Source organism: Vulpes vulpes, chromosome X (genome assembly GCF_048418805.1).
Source record: "Vulpes vulpes isolate BD-2025 chromosome X, VulVul3, whole genome shotgun sequence".
Taxonomy (NCBI): domain Eukaryota; kingdom Metazoa; phylum Chordata; class Mammalia; order Carnivora; family Canidae; genus Vulpes; species Vulpes vulpes.
Window position 1 is genome coordinate 45907391 of NC_132796.1, and position 24854 is coordinate 45932244.

Consider the following 24854-nt stretch of genomic DNA (forward strand, 5'->3'; position numbering starts at 1 on the left):
CTAGTCACCCAAGAGCTCTGATGGAGAAGTATGAGATTAGTGTTTTCAGGCTTGCTAACACAACATCCATTCTGTAGCCCATGGATAAAGGAGTAAGTTTTCCTCTCACATCTTATTACTTAATAAATACATCGTGTAAGGCTATAGCTACATTAATACTCATTCTTCTGATGGATCTGGGCAAAGTAAATCAAAAACTTTCTGGAAAGGATTCACCATTATACATAATAAAAACATTTGTAATTCTTGGGAAGAGGTCAAAATATCAACATTAACAGGAGTGTGGAACAGGAGTTTGGAAGAAATTTATTCCAAAACTCTTGGGTAACTTTGAAGGGTTCAAGACTTCAGTGGAGGAAGTAATTGCAGATGTTTTGGAAATAACGAGAACAAAATTAAAGGTGGAGCCTGAAGGTATGGCTGAATTGCTGCAGTCTCATGATAAAACTAACAGATGGTGTGGTCCTTCTTATGAATGAGCAAAGAAAGTGGTTTCCTGATATAAAATGTATGCCTGGTAAAGATGGTGTGAAGATTGTTGAAATGACAACAAAGGATTTAGAATATTACGCGAACTTAGTTGATAAGCGGCAGCAAGATTTTGATGGCTGACTCCAGTTTTGAAAGAAGTTTTACTGTGTGTAACATGCTATCAATCACCATCACAAAAAAAAAAAAAAAAAAACACCATCACATACTACTGAGAAATCATTCATGAAAGGAAGAGTCGGTCAATGTGACAAACCTCATTTTTCTCTTATTTTGAGAAATTTCCACAACTACCTAAGCTTCAACAACCACCCCACCCAGCAGCATCAAGATAAGACCAGCCTCTGCCAGCAAAAAGATATGGGCTTCCTGAAAGCTCAGGTGATGGTTAAATTTTTTTAGCATTAAAATATTTTAAATTAGGGTATATATTTTTTATACACATAATGCTATTGCAAACCTAATAGACCACGGTATAGTGTAAAGATAACTTCTATATTCACTTGGAAACAAAAAAATGCATTTGTCTTTCTTTATTGTGATATTGGCATTTCTGTGGTGGCTTGGAATTGACCTTGAGATAAGCCTGTACTAAAAATATCCCAAGATAAATTTATATAAGATTAAGAATGAAATTATTTTAAAAAATGAGAAAATTTAGATGTGGTAAGATGTATAACAAAATGTTATTGACTGGAAAATTATATTTTATAAATATTTAAATTTTTATAATTTTTAAATTTCCTTTTTAATGCTTTTTCATTTTGTGTATTGTCTGTAATGATATTCAATACATTTACACTGAGAACAATTTAACAAAAAAAATAGTATGTAGTCTACACCTAAAGAAGTGTGCATGGGCCAGTTTTTGTTTTTGTTTTGTGACTGTGTGTGTGTGTGTTTACAAAATTAATTTTTTTTGGCTGGTGCTACTAATCTGTCTTAGTTATCATTATGTAATTTGAAAAAATAGCACAGAAATCTTAAAATCATTGGCTTTGAAAGGGTGGTGTGTTCTTATCCATATGTATGTTTTACTGTACTGAGATAAGATACTTATTTTGTTTTCTGTGAGTTAAAATTGTACCTAGATATTTTTAATATTACAACTGACTCTTAAAAAATGTAAGTTTGAATTGTGCAGATCCACTTACATGTGGACTTCTTTTGACAAATGTAGTACAGTGTTATAAATGTATCTTCTTTTATGATTTTCTTTTCTAGCTTTATCGTAGGAATATTGTATATAATACACCTAACATACAAAATATGTGTTAGTTGATTGATCATATTATTGGTAATGCTTCCCAGTCAGCAGTAGACTATTAGTTAAGTTTTTGGTGAGTCAAAAGTTATACATAAACAGTTTTCAACTGTGTCAGGGGTCAGGACCCCTAACTCCCATGCTGGTCAAGAGTAAACTGTATCTTTGTCCCTAGAATGTATTAATTGAAATATTATGTTTAACACTTCTGTGAAGTGTGAATGCAAGCTAAATTAGAAAAAAAAGTATAAGAGAAAACAAGCACATTTGTATTATTGAGTCTTGATTGCATCAGTTACTAAAACTTTGTTTAAAGAATGTGTTCTTATATCATTATACCCATTAATTCCTAGGAATAACTGAAAATATTTTTTAAAAATTTACACTTTGAATTTCATAAAGGGATGCATATTTTCTTTTACCAATAAATTCCATCAAGGTATAACATTGCCTTATTACTAAATGAGTATCTTATATGTTGGTAATACATGTAAATTAAACTATGATTCCTAACTAATTTTTTTCTATCATGGCTATTAATTACTTGGTGTTTGGCCTTATGTTTAGCCATTTATCTCCATCAAGATTTCTTTAAACTTTACCTCTCTGATTTATTCTTGCTTGTTTTTCTAACCTCACTTTATTCTTCTTCTTTTTTTTTTTCTAATTACAGAAGCCTCCTACACTCCTCTAACATTTTAAAACTTCTTTGGTTTCTTGGTTCATGCTGTTTCCAAGATATTTTATGACTGGAATTTTTTTAATAAATTAATTTTTTATTGGTGTTCAATTTTTATGACTGGAATTTTAATGAATGATTAGTAACTCAAGTTCCTTTGATATTTTAGTTTCAAAACGTGTTTACATAAACATAGCAAAGGAATAATCTTATATTTTAGCTTTTCCTTTGTAATATGTTTATTTGCATGAGAAAATCAACAAAATAAATTTTAAAGTACTGAATTATATACAGACAATCCCACTTTGTTCAGAATTAATAGTCAAAATTTCATTCTTATCTAATCTTTTTCCTTTATTTTCCTCTATATGCCTTGTCATTGAAACTAACATAATGCCAACTCTTCTACTTTTTTTTTTCCAAGATAATACTGGATCTTTATTTTGTTTTAATTAATTTTTATTGGTGTTCAATTTACCAACATACAGAAAAACACCCAGTGCTCAACCCGTCAAGTGTCCACCTCAGTGCCCGTCACCCATTCCCCTCCAACACCCGCCCTCCTTCCCTTCCACTACCCCTAGTTCGTTTCCCCGAGTTAGGAGTCTTTATGTTCTGTCTCCCTTCCTGATATTTCCCAACATTTCTTTTCCCTTCCTTTATATTCCCTTTCACTATTATTTATATTCCCCAAATGAATGAGAATATACACTGTCCTTCTCCGATTGACTTATTTCACTCAGCATAATACCCTCCAGTTCCATCCACGTTGAAGCAAATGGTGGGTATTTGTCGTTTCTAATTGCTGAGTAATATTCCATTGTATACTTAAACCACATCTTCTTTATCCATTCATCTTTCGATGGACACCGAGGCTCCTTCCACAGTTTGGCTATTGTGGCCATTGCTGATAGAAACATCGGGGTGCAGGTGTCCCGACGTTTCATTGCATCTGAATCTTTGGGGTAAATCCCCAGGAGTGCAATTGCTGGGTCGTAGGGCAGGTCTATTTTTAACTCTTTGAGGAACCTCCACACAGTTTTCCAGAGTGGCTGCACCAGTTCACATTCCCACCAACAGTGTAAGAGGGTTCCCTTTTCTCCGCATCCTCTCCAACATTTGTGGTTTCCTGCCTTGTTAATTTTCCCCATTCTCGCTGGTGTGAGGTGGTATCTCATTGTGGTTTTGATTTGTATTTCCCTGATGGCAAGTGATACAGAGCATTTTCTCATGTGCATGTTGGCCATGTCCATGTCTTCCTCTGTGAGATTTCTCTTCATGTCTTTTGCCCATTTCATGATTGGATTGTTTGTTTCTTTGCTGTTGAGTTTAATAAGTTCTTTATAGATTTTGGAAACTAGCCCTTTATCTGATATGTCATTTGCAAATATCTTCTCCCATTCTGTAGGTTGTCTTTTAGTTTTGTTGACTGTATCCTTTGCTGTGCAAAAGCTTCTTATCTTGATGAAGTCCCAATAGTTCATTTTTGCTTTTGTTTCTTTTGCCTTTGTGGATGTATCTTGCAAGAAGTTACTGTGGCCGAGTTCAAAGAGGGTGTTGCCTGTGTTCTCTTCTATGATTTTGATGGACTCTTGTCTCACATTTAGATCTCTCATCCATTTTGAGTTTATCTTTGTGTATGGTGAAAGAGAGTGGTCCAGTTTCATTCTTCTGCATGTGGATGTCCAATTTTCCCAGCACCATTTATTGAAGAGACTGTCTTTCTTCCAATGGATAGTCTTTCCTCCTTTATCGAATATTAGATGACCATACATTTCAGGGTCCACTTCTGGGTTCTCTATTCTGTTCCATTGATCTAGGTGTCTGTTTTTGTGCCAGTACCACACTGTCTTGCTGACCACAGCTTTGTAGTACAACCTGAAATCTGGCATTGTGATGCCCCCAGCTATGGTTTTCTTTTGTAATTTTCCCCTGGCTATTCGGGGTCTTTTCTGATTCCACACAAATCTTAAAATAATTTGTTCTAACTCTCTGAAGAAAGTCCATGGTATTTTGATAGGGATTGCATTAAACGTGTAAATTGCCCTGGGTAACATTGACATTTTTACAATATTAATTCTGCCAATACATGAGCATGGAATATTTTTCCATCTCTTTGTGTCTTCCTCAATTTCTTTCTGAAGTGTTCTATAGTTTTTAGGGTATAGATCTTTTACCTCTTTGGTTAGGTTTATTCCTAGGTATCTTATGCTTTTGGGTGCAATTGTAAATGGGATTGACTCCTTAATTTCTCTTTCTTCAGTCTCATTGTTAGTGTATAGAAATGCCATTGATTTCTGGGCATTGATTTTGTATCCTGCCACGCTACCAAATTGCTGTATGAGTTCTAGCAATCTTGGGGTGGAGGCTTTTGGGTTTTCTATGTAGAGTATCATGTCTACTTTTTAAAGCAATTTTACACTATCATATTGCGTAACTTATATTTTAAATATTTGTAACATACTCTCTTTTTTGTATATTCAAAATACATATGTTTTCTCAATATATTTAGCTGTGTCCCTATCACAATGGGTATTAATTATTTTGTTATTTTAGACTAGAGTCTGATGTTTCAGCCTGTTACATCACATTCCTGTCTCAGGGAAACTGACTGCCTGCCTGACCCCAATGCTGAAAAGAATTAAAACAAATTTTAGTTTGTTCTTCAATTTACAGCAAATAAGACACTGTGAAACTTTGATTTATTTTATACTTTTCACATCATGTAATCTTTTTTGTTTAACTGAGGGAAAACATATATAACAAAAATTCATCAAGTTAATCATTTTTAAAAGATTTTTATTTATTTATTCATGAGAGACACAGTGAGAGAGAAAGGCAGAGACACAGACTGAGGGAGAAGCAGGCTCCCTGAAGGGAGTGCTATGTGGCACTCCATCCCAGATCCTGGGATCACGCCCCGGGCCAAAGGCAGCCAGCCACTCAACCACTGAGCCAGCCAGGTGTCCCCAATTTAATCATTTTAAAGTGTACAATATAGTGGCACTTAGTACATTCAAATTTTTCTGCAACCGTTTCAACTGTTTCAACTGCTTCTGTATCGGATTTCTCTCACTTGTAATATTTTCAGTTTATCTATATTGTAGCTTGCATCACTATTTATTACTTCGCATATGTGAATAATTTTCCAATGAATTGATATGCCACATTTTGTTTATCAATTTCTCAGCTGGTGACATTTGGATTTTTACCACATTTAGGTGTTGGGTATTTGAGTGCTAATGCTGTTGCTGTGAATATTCATATACAAGTTTTTGATTGAACAGCTGTTTTCAATTCTTTTCATTGCTGCAAACCTATAACCATTCCCTAGAGTTCAGACAATCTTGTTTCTCACAGTTTCTGCTTGTTTTTCAATGTTTCTTTTGGGAGCAAGAGCTTAAAGTTACCTACTGTGACATTTTGGGCTTATGTAACTAAACAACTTTTTCTTTCAATTTTTAAATTTAAATTCAATTTGCTATCATATAGTGTAACACCCAGTGCTCATCCCATCAGGTGCCCTCCTTAGTGCCTGTCACCAATTTACCCCATCCCCCTACCCTCCTCCCCTTCCACAACCCTTTGTTTGTTTCCCAGAGGTAGGAGTCTCTCATGTTTTATCTTCCTCTCTAATTTTTCCTATTCAGTTCCCCTCCTTTCCCTTATAATCCCTTTCACTATTTCTTATACGTCCCATATGAGTGAAACTATATGATTGTCCTTCTCTGACTGACTTATTTCACTCAGCATAATATCCTCCAGTTCCATCCATGTTGAAGCAAATGGGGGGTATTTGTCTTTTCTGATGGCTGAGTAATATTCCATATAGCCTATATATATATATATATACCACATCATCTTTATCCATTCATCTGTTGAAGGACATCATGGCTCCTTCCACAGTTTGGCTATTGTGGACATTGCTGCTATGAACATTAAGGTGCAGGTGTCTTGGCATTTCACTAAATCACTATCTTTGGGGGAAAAAAACTGTACTGCAATTGCTGGGTCATAGAGTGGCTCTATTTTTCCTTTTTTAAAGATTTTGTTTATTTATTCATGAGAGACACAGAGAGGCAGAGACACAGGCAGAGGGAGAAGCAGGCAGGGTGGCTCTATTTTTAACTTCTTGAGGAACCTCCAGAGTGGCTTGCATTCCCACCAATGGTGCAAGAGAGTTCCCCTTTCTCCAAATCCTCTCCAACATTTGTTGTTTCTTGTCTTGTTAATTTTCACCATTCTCACTGGTGTGAGGTGGTATCTCATTGTGGTTTTGATGTGTATTTCCCTGATGGCAAGTGATGTGGAGCATTTTTTCATGTGCTTCTTAGCCATGTGTAGGTCTTCTTTGGAGAAATATTGGTTCATTTCTTCGGCCTATGTCATTACTGGATATTTTGTTTCTTGGGTGTTGAGTTTGATAGGTTCTTTATAGATCTTGGATACTAGCCCTTTATCTGACATGTCATTTGGAAATATCATCTCCCAATCCGTAAGTTGTCTTTTAGTTTTGTTGACTGTTTCTTTTGCTGTGTAGAACCTTTTTATCTTAAGTCGCAATAGCTCATTTTTGCTTTGTTTCCTGTGCCTTCACAGATGTATCTTGCAAGAAGTTGCTGTGGCCAAGTTCAAAAAGGGTGTTGCCTGTGTTCTCCTCTAAGATTTTGATGGATTTTTGTCTCACATTTACATCTTTCAACCATTTTGAGCTATCTTTTTGTGTATGGTATAAGAGACTGTTTCAGTTCATTTTAACTCTCCTTGCCTTCCTAGAATAAATCTCACTTGGTCAGAGAGTAGTAATTTTGGAATTCCATTGAATACAATTTGCTAATATTTTACTTTGAAAATAAGCATTAATACTCTTGAATGAAATTGGTCTATAACTTCTTTTGTTTCAGTATATTTATTAGTTTCTGATATCAAAGTTCTTAGTTTATAAAAATAATTTGATAAAACTTTCAGTAACACTAAATGGTTAAATAGTATAAGTGTTATTAATTTACAGGGCACCTGGGTGGCTTAGTTGATTAAGCCTCTTACTATTGATTTCAGCTCAGATTAGGATTCAGGGTTATGGGCTCTAGCCCCACATCAGGTTCCACACTCAGCAGGAGTCTGTTTGAGGTACTCTCCCTTTTCCTCTGCCCCTCACCCTGCTTGTGCTCTCTCTTTCTCTCTCAAGTAAATAAATATTTTAAAAACGTTATTAGAATTTATACCTAGCACTTTTTTTCTAAATTTTCATTTACATTCTAGTTAGTTAAAATACAGTGCAATATTGGTTTCAGGAATAGAATTCAGTGGTTCATCACTTGCATACAACACTCTGCTCATCAGAATAAGCACCTTCTTTAATACCTATCATCCATCTAGCCCACGGCCCCCACCTCCCTCCAACAACCCTTTTCTGTTCTCTATTGTTAAGAGTCCCTTAGGGTTTGTTTCCCTCTCTCCTTCCCCCTTCCCATATATTCATGTTTTCTTTCTTAAATTCTACAATGAGTAAGATCATATGGTTATTTGTCTTTCTCTGACTTATTTTACTTAGCATAATACACTCTCGTTTCCTCCAAATCATTACAAATGGCAATATTTCATTTTTGAAGGCTGAGTAATATTCTATTATATATGTATGTCACATCTTTATTCATTCATCAGGTGATGGACATTTGGGCTCTTTCCATAGTTTGGATATTATTGATTATAAGGTTATAAATATCAGGGTGCAGGTACCACTTCAAATCTGTACTTTTGCATCTTTTTTTAAAAGATTCATTTATTTATTCATGAGAGACACAGACTGAGAGGGAGAGAGGCAGAGACATAGGCAGAGGGAGAAGTAGGCTCCTCACAGGGAGCCTGATATGGGACTCAATCCTGTATCCTAGGATCATGACCTGAGCTGAAGGCAGGCACCCAACCGCTGAGACACCCAGGCGTCCCTGTATTTTTGCATCTTTTGGGCAAATACTCAGTAGTGCAATTACTGGATAATGTGGTAGTTTGTTTCCAAATTTTTGAGGAACCTCCATACTGGTTTTCACCATGACTGCACCAGTTTACATTCCCATGAACTGTACAGAAGTATTCCTTTTTCTCCACACCCTTGACAAAACTTGTTTCTTGAGGTTTTCACTTTAGCAATTCTGACAGATGTGAGGTGATATCTTATTGTGATATTGATTTGCATTTCCCTGATGACATATTGAGCATCTTTTTATGAGTCCACTGGCCATCTCTAGTTCTTCTTTGAAGAAATCACTATTCATGTCATATGCTCATTTTGTAATTGGATTATTTATTTCTTAGGTGTTGAGTTTTACCAGCTCTTTATGTATTTTGGATTCTAACCCTTTATCACATACACCATTGCAAATAATTTCTTTCATTCAGTAGGTTGCATTTTAGTTTTATTGACTATTTCCCTATGCAGAAGCTTTTTATTTTTTTCTAATTTTTACTTAAATTCTAGTTAGTTAACCTATAGAGTAATATTAGTGATTCATTATTACATATAACACTGAGTGCTTATCACAGTAAGTGTTCTCCTTAATACTGATCATCCATTTAGCGCATCCCCAACCATCTCCATCTATCATCCCTGTTTTTTCTCTATCTTTAAGAGTCTCTTATAGTTTGTTTCCCTCTCTCTCTTTTCATTGTTTTTTTTTTCTCCCTCCTATATGTTCATCTATTTTGTTTCTTAAATTCCATATAGGAGTGAAATCATATGGTATTGGTCTTTGACTTATTTCACTTATCATAAAACTATTTAGCTCCATCTACATTGTTGCAAATGCCAAATTTCAGTCTGTTTGATGGCTGAATAAAATTCCTTTGTATATGTATACCGCATCTTCTTTATCCAATCATTAGTCAATGGATATTTAGCCTCTTTCCATCATTTGGCTGTTGTTGATAATGGTGATATAAACATTGGGGAGTATGCATCCCTTCAAAACTGTACTTTTGTGTCCTTTGGAGAAATACCTAGTAGGGAAATTGTTGGATTGTACGGTAGTTGTGAATGTTTTGAGGAATCTTCATAGTTTTCTCTGCAGTGGCTGTACAAGTTTATATTCCCACCAACAGGGCAAGAGGGTTCCCATTTATCTGCATCCACACAAAAACCTGTTGTTCCTGGTGTTGTTAATGTTAGATAATGTGACAGGTGTGAGATGGTATTTCACTATGATGTTGACTCCTATTTCCCTGTTGATGAAGTGATGTTGCATATTTCTTCATATGTCTGTTAGCCTTCTGGATGTCTTCTTTGGAAAACTGTCTATTCATGTCTTCTACACAATTCTTTCTTTTTTTATTTGTTTCTATTTTATTATTTTTGTTTTAAATTCAATTTAGTTAACATATAGTTTATTATTAATTTCATAGGTAGAATTCAGTAATTCATTGGTTGCAGATAGCACCCAGTGCTCATTACATCAAGCCCCCTCCTTAATGCTTATCATCCAATTACCTCAACACCCCTCTACCTTCCCTCCAACAGCCCTCAATTGGTTTACAGCAGTAGAGTTTCTAATGGTTTGCCTGCTCTGTCTTCATCTTATTTTTCTTTTCCTTCCCTTCCCCTATGTTCATTTGTTTTATTTCTTAAATTACACATATGAGTGAAATCATATGGTATTTGTCTTTGTCTGATTGACTTATTTTGCTTAGCATAATACACTCTAATCCCATTCGGGTTGTTGTAAATGGTAAGATTTCATTCTTTTTTATATGTATATCCCACCTCTTTATCCATTCATCTGACAAATGACATCTGGGCTCTTTGCATATTTTAACTATTACGGACATTGCTGCTATAAACATTGGGGTGCATGTGCCCCCTTTGAATCACTATGCTTGTATCCTTTGGATAAATACCAAGTAGTGCAATTACTGGGTCATAGGGTAGTTCTATCTTTAACTTTTTTGGAGTCAAATATTCCTGCTTTCCAGAGTGGCTGCACCTGCTTGCACTCCCACCAACAGTTTAAGAGTATTTCCCTTTCTGTTAATCCTTGCTAACATCTGTTGTTTCCTCAGTTGTTAAATTAAGCCATTGCGACTGGTGTGAGGTGGTATATCATTAGGGTTTGATTTGTATTTTCCTGATGCTGAGTGAAGTTGAGCAGTTTTTCATGTATCTGTTAGTAATTTGTATGTCTTCATTGAAAAAATGGCTGTTCATGTTTTCTGCACAATTCTTGCCTGAATTTTTTAGGTTTTGGGTGTTGAATTTGATAAGTTCTTTACAGATTTTGGATATTAGCCCTTTATGTGATATGTCATTTGCTAATATTTTCTCCCATTCAGTAGTTTGCCTTTTAGTTTTGTTGATTGTTGCCTTTACTGTGCAAAACCTTTTTATCCCAATGAAGTCCCAATATTTCATATTTGCTTTTGTCTCCATTGCTATTGGACATGTGTCTAGCAAGAAGTTGCTGTGGCCAAGGTCAAAGAGGTTGCTGCTTGTGTCCCCCTCTAGGATGTTGAAGAATTCCTGCCTCACATTTAGGTATTTCATCCATTTTAAACTAATTTTTGTGTATGGTATAAGAAAGTGATCCAGTTTCATTCCTCCAGATCCCTCAACACCATTTATTGAAGAGAATGTCTTCTTTCCATTGACTATTCTTTCCTGACTTGTTGAAGATGAGTTGACCATAGAGTTGAGGGTCTATTTCTGGGTTCTGTATTCTGTCCCCCTCATCTATAAGTCTGTTTTGTGCTATATGTCTTGATGATTACAGGTTTGTAATACATCTTGATGTCTGGAATTGTTATGCCTCCAGCTTTGGTTTTCTTTTTCAACGTTACTTTGGGTATTTTGGTGTCTTGTCTGGTTTTACACAAATGTTAGGATTGTTTGTTCCAGCTCTGGAAAATTGCTGGTGGTATTTTGATAAGGATTTCATTGGTGTAGATTGCTTTGGGTAGCATAGATATTTTAACAATATTTGTTCTTCCGAATATTGAAACATTCCAAATATAAGTATGGAATGTTTTTACATTTTTTGTGTCCTTCCTCAATTTCTTTCTTAAGTGTTCTATTGCTTTCAAATTACAAATCCTTTACCTCCTTAGTTAGATTTATTTCTAGGTATCTTATAATACCTAGGATTTTTGGTGCAATTGTAAATTGTATCAATTCCTTGATTTCTTTTTCTTCAGCTTTTGGGATCATGATAATGCTGGCCTCATAGAATGAATTTGGTAGTTTTCCTTCTATTTCTTAGAAAAGTTTTAAAATCATAGGTATTCTACTTTAAGTGTTTCATTGAATTCCCCTGAGAGGCCATCCAGCCCTAGACTCTTGTTTGTTGGGAGATTTGTGATCACTGATTGAATTTCTTTGGTGGGTATTCTATTTCTTGTTTCAGTTTTGGTAGTTATATGCTTCTAGAAATTTATCCATTTATTTCAGATTGCTTAATTTGTTGGCATATAATTGCTCAAAATATTCTCTAAGAATTGTATTTTTTGGTGTTGGTTGTGATCTCTCCTCTAAATTTCATTCATGATTTTATTTATTTGGATACTTTCTCTTTTCTTTTTGATAAGTCTGGTTAGTGGTTTATCAATTTCATTAATTCTTTCAAAGAACCAGGTTTTAGTTTCATTGATCTGTTCTATTGTTTTTTTTTATTTGTATATTGTTGATTTCTGCTCCAATCTTTATTAGTTCTCTTCCCCTGCTGGATTTAGACATTATTTCTTGTTCTTTTGCAGTTCCTTAAGTCCAAGGTTAGGGTGTGTATTTGAAACTTTTCTTGCTTCTTGAGGAAAGCCTGCATTGGTATATACTTTCCTATTAGAACTGCCACTGCTGAATCCTAAAAGTTTTGAACTGTTATGTTTTAATTTTCATTTTCTTACATATATATATTATATTATATATATATTATATATTATATATATATTAATTTTTAAAAAATTTCCTGGTTGATCCATTCATTCTTTAGTAGGGTGCTCTTTAACCTCCATGTGTTTGTGGTTCTTTCAAATTTCTTGTGGTTGACTTCAAGTTTCATAGCACTGTGGTCTGATAATGTGCATGGTAATGACCTCAATCTTTTAGTACTGGTTGAGCATACTAATGGGATCTTGTTTGCTTGTTTGTTTTTCCCACTCTGATATCCTATGTCTTTTCCTTGGAGTATTTAGTCCATTTACATTACGAGTAGTTATTGAAAGATGAATTTAGTGCCATTGTATTACCTGTAAAGTTGCTACTCCTGTAGATTGTCTCTGTTCCATTCTGGTGTTTATTAATTTTGGGATCTCTCTCCACTCAAAGGATCTCTTTAATATTTCTTACAGGGTTGGTTTAGTGTTCACAAATCCCTTTATTTATTTATTTTTTTTTGTTCATTCTGGAAACTCTAACTCTATTTCTATTCTGAATCATAGCCTTGCTGGATAAAATATTCTGGGCTACACATTTTTCCTCTTTAGCATATTGAATATATTATGTCAGTTCTTTCTCACTTGCTAGGTCTCTGTGGATAGGTCTGCTCTTAGCCTATGTTTCTACTCTTTTCCCAAGCTGCTTTTAGGATTTTCTCTTTATGTTTGTTATTTTCAAGCTTCACTCTAATATGTTGAGTTGTTGCCCTATCTGTTGATTTTGAGGGGGTCCTCTGTTACTCCTGGATTTGAATGCTTGTTTCCTTCCCCAGATTAGGGAAGTTCTCAGCTAAATTTGTTCAAATTAACCTTCTTCTGTTCTTTCCCACTCCTCTTATTCTGTGACTCCTATAATATGGTTAATAGTTCCCTTTATTGAATCATTGAGTTTTTATATTTACCTTTGTGATCTAATAGCTTTCTTTCCATCTTCTTTCCAGCTTTATTTTCCATCATTTTACCTTCTTGATTTGCTCTTCTGATACATTCATCCTCATTTTCATGGCCTCCACTTGGGATTGCATCTCGGTAATAGTATTCTTAATTTCGGCCTGACAAAAATTTAGTTCTTTTATCTCTACAGAAGGGGATTCTCCTGTCTTATCTACTTTTCACAAGCCAAGCTAGTATCTTTATAATTTTTGTTTTAAATTCTAGTTCAGACATCTCAACTTATGTCCGTATTGGTTACATCCCTAGCAGTGAGTGCTACCTCCTGTTCTTTCTTTTGTGGTGGATTTCTTCATCCTGTACTTTTGCTTAGAAAGGAAAAGAAGAAGCAAAGACAAAAAAACCTCATGAAAACAACAACAAAAACAAAATGCAACTAGATTCTGGGTGTGTTTTGGTCTGATTATTAAAAAAAAAAAAAAACTGGATCCCAAATAAGAGAGCAAGAATTACAATGAAAGAAAACAAAAATATGTGAAAATTTATGAAGAATGTATAAAAATTAAAATTACAGAAGAATTGGACAAATAAAATAACTGAAAAAATAACACTAAGTGACAAGAAATGCTGAAGCATTTGCAGCCCTCTATGATCAATAAACTTGATGCCAGAAAAGTGTTTGTGCTGGTCTTCTAGGGAAGAGGCCTATTGTGCTGTTTCTCATGTGGATTTTCCCTAGTGAAGATGCTTCTCCAGGGCACAGGGAATCATGGTGTTTACAGCTCCGAACTCCATGAGGTGGCACTGTTTTGCTCCCTGAAGACTTTCAACACTGGTGGGTGGGATGAATATGGTGGAATCCCACTCTCTAGCCCCCTGGGCTGAAAATTCATACCCACTAGTTTTCAGTGAGCCTCACAGAAAGTGATTGATTATCACTTTTCTGTTCCCAGTTTCCGTCAGAATTCTATGACCAAGCATTTTTATTTCAGGCACATGACCGAGTTTCAAAACTACAAATTTTACAGACTGCTGAGGTGAGGACCCGTGCTGTTCCTCCTGAAGGAAGGGGGGTTCTTTCCACACTTCTGCATGCTGTTGTACCTCTCACAAGAAAGTAGTTGCATTACTGTGCAATGCTTTGCAGTTTATAGCAACAGAGAAGAGAAACCTGGCACCTAGACTCCCTATTCTCAGCCAACTTCTCCACTATGCCTGGGAACAGGGCTGCACTCATGCATCACCAGTTCTTCTGATGCTGGGGATCCTGTGACCACATTGTCATAGCTGGGATTCTACCCCACTTCATCGCCTGAGCACCTTTAAGCCAGCAACCTCCCCTACTCTACCAGACTTCAGAGTTATGATATTGTGCTTCACTGCTTTATACTGAGTGGTCGCCTCTTTAGGCAGGATCGAACCCTGCCGCCATATCGTCCACTATATCACACAGGATTCAAGTCTTTGCACCTCCTACCTTCCCTATAGTAATTGTTTTTCTACTTCTGGATTTGCAGCATTTTTTTTTTCTAAGAAGTTGGTTTCATTTCTCAGGTGATCAGAATGATTTGATAAGTAACTAGTTGTATTTGAGGGAGGAAACAAACCTAAGGTGCCCATACCTCCTCTGCCATCCTAACTCTTCCGTCTACCATTTCTTAATTGGATTAGTTATTTTTTGGATATTGAGCCTCATAGTTTTATTTATTTATTTATTTATTTATTTATTTATTTATTTATTTATTTATTTATCTATCTATTTTATTGAGTTCAATTTGCCAACATATAGCATAACACCCAGTGCTGCAGTGCCAAGTGCCCCCCTCAGTGCCCATCACACAGTCACGCCAACCCCTCACCCACTTCCCCTTCCACTACCCCTTTTTCATTTCCCAGAATAAGGTGTCTCTCATGTTTTCTCACCTTCACTGATATTTTCACTCATTTTCTCTCCTTTCCCTGTATTCCCTTTCACTAATTTCCCCAAATGAATGAGATCATATAATTTCCCCAAATGAATTTCCCCAAATGAATGAGATCATATCATGTTTGTCCTTTTCCGATTGACTTATTTCATTCAGCACAATACGCTCCACGTCCCTCCAAGTCAAAGCAAATAGAGGGTATTTGTCATTTCTAATGGCTGAGTAATATTCCATTGTATACATTTACCACTTTTCTCCATCCATTCATCTTTTTTTAAAAATAAATTTATTTTTTATTGGTGTTTAATTTGCCAACATACAGAATAACACCCAGGGCTCATCCCGTCAAGTGCCCCCCTCAGTGCCCGTCACCCATTCACCCCCAACCCCCGCCCTCCTCCCCTTCCACCACCCTTAGTTCATTTCCCAGAGTTAGTCTTTATGTTCTGTCTCCCTTTCTGATATTTCCTACCCATTTCTTCTCCCTTCCCTTCTATTCCCTTTCACTGTTATTTATATTAACCAAATGAATGAGAACATACAATGTTTGTCCTTCTCTGATTGACTTCTTTCACTCAGCATAATACCCTCCAGTTCCATCCACGTTGAAGCAAATGGTGGGTATTTGTTGTTTCTAATGGCTGAGTAAAATTCCATTGTATACATAAACCACATCTTCTTTATCCATTCATCTTTCGATGGACACTGAGGCGCCTTCCACAGTTTGGCTATTGTGGACATTGCTGCTATAAACATCAGGGTGCAGGTGTCCCGGCGTTTCACTGCATCTGTACCTTTGGGGTAAATACCCAGCAGTACAATTGCTGGGTCATAGGGCAGATCTACCTTTAACTCTTTGAGGAACCTCCACACAGTTTTCCAGAGTGGCTGCAACATTTCACATTCCCACCAACAGTGCAAGAGGGTTCCCCTTTCTCCACATCTTCTCCAACATTTGTTGTTTCCTGCCTTGTTAATTTTCCCCATTCTCACTGGTGTGAGGTGGTATCTCATTGTGGTTCTGATTTGTATGTCCCTGATGGCCAGTGATGTGGAGCATTTTCTCACGTGCTTTTTGGGCATGTCTATGTCTTCCTCCTTGAGAGTTCTGTTAATGTCTTTTGCCCATTTCAGGATTGGATTGTTTCTTTCTTTGCTGTTGAGTTTAATAAGTTCTTTATAGATCTTGGATATTAGCCCTTTATCTGATACGTCATTTGCAAATATCTTCTCCCATTCTGTAGGTTGTCTTTTAGTTTTGTTGACTGTTTCTTTTGCTGTCCAAAAGCTTCTTATCTTGATGAAGTCCCAATAGTTCATTTTTGCTTTTGTTTCTCTTGCCTTCGTGGATGTATCTTGCAAGAAGTTGCTGTGGCCAAGTTCAAAAAGGGTGTTGCCTGTGTTCTCCTCTAGGATTTTGATGGAATCTTGTCTCACATTTAAATCTTTCATCCATTTTGAGTTTATCTTTGTATATGATGTAAGAGAATGGGATAGTTTCATTCTTCTGCATGTGGATGTCCAATTTTCCCAGCACCATTTATTGAAGAGACTGTCTTTCTTCCAATGGATAGTCTTTCCTCCCTTATCGAATATTAGTTGACCATAAAGTTGAGGGTCCACTTCTGATTTCTCTAATTTGTTCCATTGATCTGTGTGTCTAGTTTTGTGCTAGTACCACACTGTCTTGATGACCACAGCTTTGTCGTACAACCTAAAGTCCGGCATTGTGATGCCCCCAGATATGGTTTTCTTTTTAAAAATTCCCCTGGCTATTCGGAGTCTTTTCTGATTCCACACAAATATTAAAATAATTTGTTACAACTCTCTGAAGAAAGTCCATGGTATTTTGATAGGGATTGCATTAAATGTGTAAATTGCCCTGGGTAATATTGACATTCTCACAATATTAATTCTTCCAACCCAAGAGCATGGAATATTTTTCCATCTCTTTGTGTCTTCCTCATTTCTTTCAGAAGTGTTCTATCGTTTTTAGGGTATAGATCCTTTACCTCTTTGGTTAGGTTTATTCTTCGGTATCTTACACTTTTGGGTGCAATTGTAATTGGGATTGACTCCTTAATATATCTTTCTTCAGTCTCATTCTTAGTGTATAGAAAGGCCACTGACTTCTGGGCATTGATTTTGTATCCTACCACTCTGCAGAATTGCTGTATGAGTTCTAGCAATCTTAGGGTGGAGTTTTTTGGGTTTTTCTATGAATAGTCTCATGTCATCTGCAAAGAGGGAGAGTTTGACTTCTTCTTTGCCAGTTTGAATGCCTTTTATTTCTTTTTGTTGTCTGATTGCTGAGGCTAGGATTTCTAGTGCTATGTTGAATAGCAGTGGTGAGAGCAGACATCTCTGTGTTGTTCTTTATCTTAGGGGAAAGGCTCCCACTGTTTCTCCATCGAGAATGATATTTGTTGTGGGCTTTTCGTGGAAAGGTTCCCAGTGTTTCTCCATCGAGAATGATATTTGTTGTGGGCTTTTCGTAGATGGCTTTTAAGATGTTGTGGAATGTTCCCTCTCTCCCTACACTCTGAAGAGTTTTGATCAGGAATGGATGCTGTCTTTTGTCAAATGATTTCTCTGCATCTATTGAGAGGATCATACCGTTATTGTTTTTTCTCTGCTGGATATGGTCTATGACGTTGATTAATTACGAGTCTTGAAGCAGCATTGCATCCCGGGGATAAATCCCAGTTGATCATGGTGATTAATCTTCTTAATGTATTGTTGGATCCTATTGGCTAGTATCTTGTTGAGAATTTTGCATCCATGTTCATCAGGGATATTGGTCTACAATTATCCTTTTTGGTGGGGTCTTTGTCTGGTTTTGGGAATCAAGGTGATGCTGGACTCATAGAATGAGTTTGGAGGTATTCCATCTCTTTCTATCTTTCTGAACAGTTTTAGTAGAATAGGTGTGCTTTCTTCTTTAAACGTTTGATAGAATTCCCTAGGGAAGCCATCTGACCCTGGACTATTGTGTCTTGGGAGGTTTCGATGACTGCTTCAATTTCCTCCCTGGTTATTGTCCTGTTCAGGTTTTCTATTTCTTTCTGTTCCAGTTTTGCTAGTTTGTGGTTTTCCAGAAATGCATCCATTTCTTCTAGATTGCCTAATTTATTGGTGTAGAGCTACTCATTATAAGTTGTTAAAATCATTTGTATTTCCTTGGTATTGGTGGTGATCTCTCCTTTCTCATTCGTGATTTTATTAATTTGAGTCTTTTCTCTCTTCTTTTTAATAATTCTGGCTAATGGTTTATCTAACTTATTAATTCTTTCAAAGAACTAACTGCTGGTTTGTTTGATCTGTTCCACAGTTCTTCTGGTCTCTATTTCATTGAGTTCTGCTTGAATCTTTATTAATTCTCTTCTTCTGTTGGGTGTAGGATCTATTTGCTCTTCTTTCTCCAGCTCCTTTAGGTGCAAGGTTAGCTTTTGTATCTAGGTTCTTTCCAGTTTTTGGATGTATGCTTGTATTGTGATGTATTTCTCCCTCAGGACTGCTTTTGCTGTAGCCCAAAGATTTTCCACGGTTGTATCTTCATTCTCATTAGTTTTATGAATCTTTTTGATTCTTCTCTAATTTCCTGGTTGACCCTTTCATCGTTTAGCAGGATGGTCCTTAACCTCCACTTTATGAAAACCTTCCAAACTTCTTCTTGTGATTGAGTTCTAGTTTCAAAGCATTATGGTCTGAGAATATGCAGGGGACAATAGTAGTCTTTTGGTATTTGTTCAGACCTGACTTGTGACCCAGTATGTGGTCTATTCTGGAGAAAGTTCTGTGTACACTTGAGAAGAATGTCTATTCACTTGTGTTTGGATAAAGTTCTGTAAATATCTGTGAAATCCATCTGGTCCAGTGTATCATTTAAATCTCTTGTTTCCCCCCCCCAAAATAAATAAATAAATAAATAAATCTCTTCTTTCTTTGGAGATGTGCTTCAAATATCTGTTGATTGTAGAAAGCGCTGTGTTCAAGTCACCAAGTATAAGTGTATTATCTAAGTATGTCTTAACTTAGGTTATTAATTGATTGATATACTTGGCAACTCCCACATTCGGGGCATATATATTGATGATTGTTAAGTCCTCTTGTTGTAGAGATCCTTGAAGTATGATATAGTGTTCCTCTTCATCTCTTTCTACGGTCTTTGGGATAAACTTTAATTTATCTGATGTAAGGATGGCTACCCCTGCTTTCTTTTGAGGACCATTTGAATGGTAAATGGTTCTCCAACCTTTTTTTTTTTTCAGGCTTTAGGTGTCCTTATGTCTAAAATGAGTCTCTTGTAAACAGCAAATAGATGGGTCTTGCTTTTTTATCCATTCTGAAACCCTACGCCTTTTGATGGGGTCATTTAGCCCATTCAGGTTCAGAGTTACTATTGAAAGACATGAATTTAGTGTCATCATGATACCTATTCAGTCCCTGTTTTTGTGGATTGTTCCCTTGGACTTCCTCTTTCTTTTACAGACTCCCCCTTAATATTTCTTGCAGAGCTGGCTTCGTCGTCAGATATTCTTTCAGTTTCTGCCTATTTTTGAAGCTCTTTATCTCTCCTTCTATTCTGAGTGAGGGCTTTCCTGGATAAAGTATTCTTGGCTGCATGTTCTTCTCATTGAGGAACCTGAATATATCTTGTCACCCCTCTCTAGCCTGTCAGGTCTCTGTGGTGAGGTCTGCTGTTATCCTATTGTTTCTCCCCATAAAATTAGGGATTTCTTATCTCTTGCTGCTTTAAGGATCTTCTTTTTATTTTTAAAATTTGCAAGTTTCACTATTAAATGTTGAGATGTTGAGTGGTTTTTATTGATTTCAGGGGGGGTTCTCTCTATCTCTGGGACCTGAATGCCTGTTTCCCTTCCCAAGTTTGGGAAGTTCTCAGCTATGATTTGTTCAAATACACATTCTGGACCTCTGTCCCTTTTGGGCCCTTGGGAACCCCAATTAAACCTATATTTTTCCTTCTGAGGCTGTCATTTATTTTCCTTAACCTATCCTCATGATCTCTTAATTGTTTTTCTCTTTTTTCCTCAGTTTCCTTCCTTGCCATCAATTTGTCTTCTATGTCACTCACTCGTTCTTCTACCTCGTTAACCCTTGTCATCAGGACCTCCAGTTTGGATTGCATCTCATTTAATTGATTTTTAATTTCTGCCTGTGTAGATTCTGCAGTCATGAAGTCTCTTGAGTCCTTTATGCTTTTTTCTAGAGCCACCAGTAGCTTTATAATTGTGCTTCTGAATTGGCTTTCTGACATTGAATAGTAATCCAAATTTTATAACTCTGTGGGAGGGAGGACTGTTTCTGATTCTTTCTTTTGAGGTGAGTTTTTTCCTTCTCGTCATTTTGCTCAGTGCAGAGTGGCCAAAAACAAGTTGTACTGGGAAAAGGAGAGAGAGAAAAAAATGGGGGGGGGAGGGGAACAAACAGAAAAAATAAGGGGAAGTATCCTCTGATTCTATATACTGTAAATCCCTCGACTTTCCCTGGAACTTTCCAGTTTTGCTTGGTCAATAACTTGCTTTTCCCCTGTCCTTCTAGCTTGTCTTCTGGGGAAGGGGCCTGCTGTGCTGATTCTCAATTTTGTGCACCTAGGGGAGCTGCCCAGCCCCCTGCCAGGTGCTTGACTCAGCGGGAGCTGTTTATCCTGAGAGGCCCCTCCTCAGTCCCAGGTAGGAGGTGACACCAGGAGGAACAACAGTGCCGGGGGCCAATTCTCCAGCTCTTGAGTCAGGTCCCACAGTAACTACTACAGCTCCCAGTCCACAGGGGCCTGGATGCTCGGGGGGGCGGGAGGCAGCGATCTGCACAACACAGGGTCCCCTGGCGGTAGGACCGTCCTTGCTATCCTGTGTCATCCTTGCCTCTGCCTGTCCTGGAGGGAGTGCCGGATCTTAGGCTGTGTCCCCTGCACCCCTGTGTCCCCGGCACCCTGGGCTCCAGGGACTGCACCACCGGAATCACACTGCCGGGGATGTGCAGCCCCCTCTGCGCAGAGCCACTGCTGGAGCCGACAGAGCTGTTCTCGGGCCCGCAGGGCACGAGCTCCAGGCCTGTAGGGAGCTCACCCCGCCGTGTGTGGTGCACTCTCCCCCGGGGTGCAGTTCCTCTGTTAGTGCCTCTGGGAGCTTGAGGGCATCCCTGCCCCTCCTGGGATCCTGCTGGAGCTCCCTGCAAGCACCTTACCGACTGGGAAGATTGGTAAAGCTACTGCTTCTTCAGGACTGGGTTTTCCTGTCGTGGGGGCCCTTGCCGCACAGCTTTAGCCTGGTTCCTCAAGGGGGCTGCTCCCCCTTGGATTTTATTTATTTATTTATTTATTTATTTATTTATTTATTTATTTCCATCTTTCTACCTTAATAGAAGTGTGAACTCTTCTCACTGTAGCATTCCAGCTCTTTTCTCTTTAAATCTCAGACCAAATTCGTAGGTTTTCAGGATGATTTGAAAGTTATCTAGGTACATTGGCAGCAACAGGTGTCTTGGGGACTGTACTCTTCCGCCATCTTGCCCTGTCTCCTCATAGTTGCTTTATAGATTATGGATACTAACCCTTTATCTTTTGTGAATATCTTCTCCCTTTTGTATGCTGCCTTTCTGTTTTGTTGATTTTTTTCTTTCACGGTGCAGATGCTTCTTATTTTGATAAAGCCCAAAAGTTCACTTTTGATTTTGTTTCTCTTGCTCAGGCACGTGTCTAGTAAGAAGTTGCTATGACCAAAGTCCAAGAGGTTTCTGTTTGTATTCTCTTCTAGGATTTTGATTGTCTCTTTTGTCACACTTAGGTCTTTTATGTGTTTTGAATTTATATTTGTGTATGGTGAAGAAAGCGGTCTAGTTTCATTCTTCTGCAATCTGCTGTCCAGTTTTTTGAACACCATTTGTTGAAGACTGCCTTTTTCTCATTGGATAATCTTTCCTGCTTTGTTGAAGATTAGTTGACCATATATATGTGGGTCAATTTCTGGGTTTTCTATTCTGTTCCCTTTATCTAAGTGTGTCTTTGTTCTGGGACTATATTGTCTTGGTGACTACACCTTCATTGTATAGCTTGAAATGTGGAATCTTGATGCCTCCAGCTTTGCTTTTCTTTTTCAGTATTACTTTGGCTAGTTGGGGTAGTTAGTTGTTCCTTACAAATTTGAGGACTATTTGTTTGCAAAAATTCCTGGTGGTATTTTGATAGGGATCGCATTCAATATGTAGATTTCTTTGGTAGTTAGACATTAAATAGATAAAATGTTTTTTTAAAAAAAAATATAATAAATCTCAGGTTGAATTCGTAGGTTTTCAGGATGATTTGAAAGTTATCTAGGTAAGTTGGTGGGGACAGGTGACTTGGGGACCCTACTCCTCCGCCATATTGACCCTCCCCCCAATGACTCGTTTTTGTATCAGACTTAAAATTTTCAGTACTTTTTCCCCTTTCCCACATTAACTACAATATTTTACCAGCTCCTCATTTTTAATTTTTTTTCCTTTTTGACTTTCATATGTCTACAATTACATGTCTTAGATATATTTTTTACTTCTGGATTCTTTTCAACGTATTCAAGATATATGACATATGGGTTTTTGTGGGGGTTTTTGTTGTTGTTGTTGTTGTTGTTGTTGTTGTTGTTGCTTTTTCAGCCATGTTTTGTTTTACAGTGTTGGAAGTTAGTACCTTCCAAAACACCACCAACATACTCTCAGTACCAAGTGGAAAACCATGTTGGTTCATTCTGTAACATTATATTCTCTCTTCCTTTCCATTCTGCCCCCCTTCTTTTATCTTGTTTGTGTTTTGGTGGTCAATATTGGGGCTTTTTATAAGTATTGTTGGTTTATATAAATTTGGGAGAGAGCATCTTCAAACATACAGAACAAAATACACTCAGAACCAAGAGGATAACCCTTTAGGACCCCTCAGGTCGACTATAATCTCTTTCCACTACAACTTCACCACCACCATGCCCCCCCTTTTTTTCTCTTTTTCCTTTTGTCTTTACTTTTATTTTTTTGTTCTTTTTCTTTTTTCTTCTTCTTTGTTTTTGTCTTTTTGTTTTTACTAGTGTGTTTTAAAATTTTTTTTCACTTTAGTGGACTTTTTATTTTGTTCATTTCTTCTTTTTCTTTTAGTTTCTGGTCTCTGACCTCTTCAAAATCATGCAGTGTTGTTTATTTTTTTATTTTTATTATTTTTTTTTACTTAGGTTGTGGTTGATATTTTTTACTCTGCCAGCTCATACAGCCACACTGCACAGGAAAAAATGATTAGAAGGAAGAATTCGCCACAAAAGAAAGAACCAGAAACAGTACTCTCAGCCACAGAGTTTCGATTTCAATATGATGTCAGAAATTCAATTCAGAAGTACAATTATAAAGCTACTGGTGGCTCTGGAAAAAGGCATAAAACACTCTAGAGACTTTATCCCTGCATAATTGAGATCTAATCAGGCCAAAATTAACAAACAGATTAAATGAGATGCAATCCAAACTGGATGTGCCAACTGCTAGAGGTTAATGAGGTGGAAGAGACAGTGAGTAACAAATAAGACACGTTGATGGTAAGGAAGGAAGCTGTGGGAAAAAGGAGAAAAACAATTAAAAGGCCCTGAGGAAAGATTACGGGAAATAAATGATAGCTTGACAAGGAAAATTTTACAAATAATTGGGATTCCAGAGTAAGCTAAGAGGGAGAGGGGACCACAAAGTATATTTGAACAAATCATAGCTGAGACTGCAACAAATCTGGGGAAGGAAACAGGAATTCAGAACGAAGAGTTAGAGAGGACCCCCCAAAGATCAATAAAAGCCATTCAACACCTTCATGTTTAATAGTGAGACTTGCAAATTTCAGAGATAAAGGGATAATTCTTAAAGCAGCTAGAGACAAGAGATTCTAAATGTATGTGGGGGAGAAATATTAGATTAACAGCAGAGCTCTCAGAGACCTGGCAGGCAGAAAGGGCTGGCAGGATATTTTCAGGGTCCTAAATGAGAAGAACATGCAGCCAAGAATACTCTATCCAGCAAGGCTCCCATTCAGAATAGGAGAGATAAAGAGCTTCCAAGATAGGCAGGCACTGAAAGAATATGTGACCACCAAATTGGCTCTGAAAGAATTATTAAGGGGGACCCTGTAAAAGAAAGAGGGAGCATAAAGAAACAATCTACGAAACAGGGACTGAATAGGTATTACAATGACACTAAATTCATATCTTTCAATAGTTAATCTGAACATGAATAGGTTAAATGATCCCATCAAAAGACACGGGGTATCAGAATGCATAAAAAAGCTAGACCCATCTATATGCTATCTGTAAGAGACTCATTTTGGACCTAAGGATACTTCCAGCCTGAAAATGAAACGTTGGAGAATAATTTACCATTCAAATGTTCATCTAAAGAACGCTGGGGTAGCAATCCTCATATCAGATGAATTAGAGTTTATACCAAAGACTGTAATGGGAGATGAAGTGGTAACTATATCATATTAAAGAGTCTATCCAACAGGAAGACCTAACAATCATGAATATTTATGCCCCTAATGTGGGATCTGCCAAGTATATCAATCAATTAATAACCAAAGTAATGACATACTATGATAATAGTATTCTAATAGTAGGGGAATTCAACAAGGCATGTTCAGTAAAAGACAGAACTTTAAAGCAGAATATGTCGAAAG

At 37.0% G+C, this 24854-nt stretch overlaps 1 protein-coding gene across 1 annotated transcript in view; it reads left to right on the top strand.

Moving 5' to 3' along the window:
• The first annotated feature begins 6897 nt into the window (after nucleotides 1–6897).
• LOC112912442 (nuclear RNA export factor 1-like) overlaps nucleotides 6898–24854 on the top strand; it is a 34809-nt gene continuing 16852 nt past the window's right edge. The window contains exon 1 of the mRNA XM_072743498.1: nucleotides 6898–6927. Coding sequence (XP_072599599.1) covers nucleotides 6898–6927 — 30 coding nt within the window. The remainder of the gene's footprint in view (nucleotides 6928–24854) is intronic.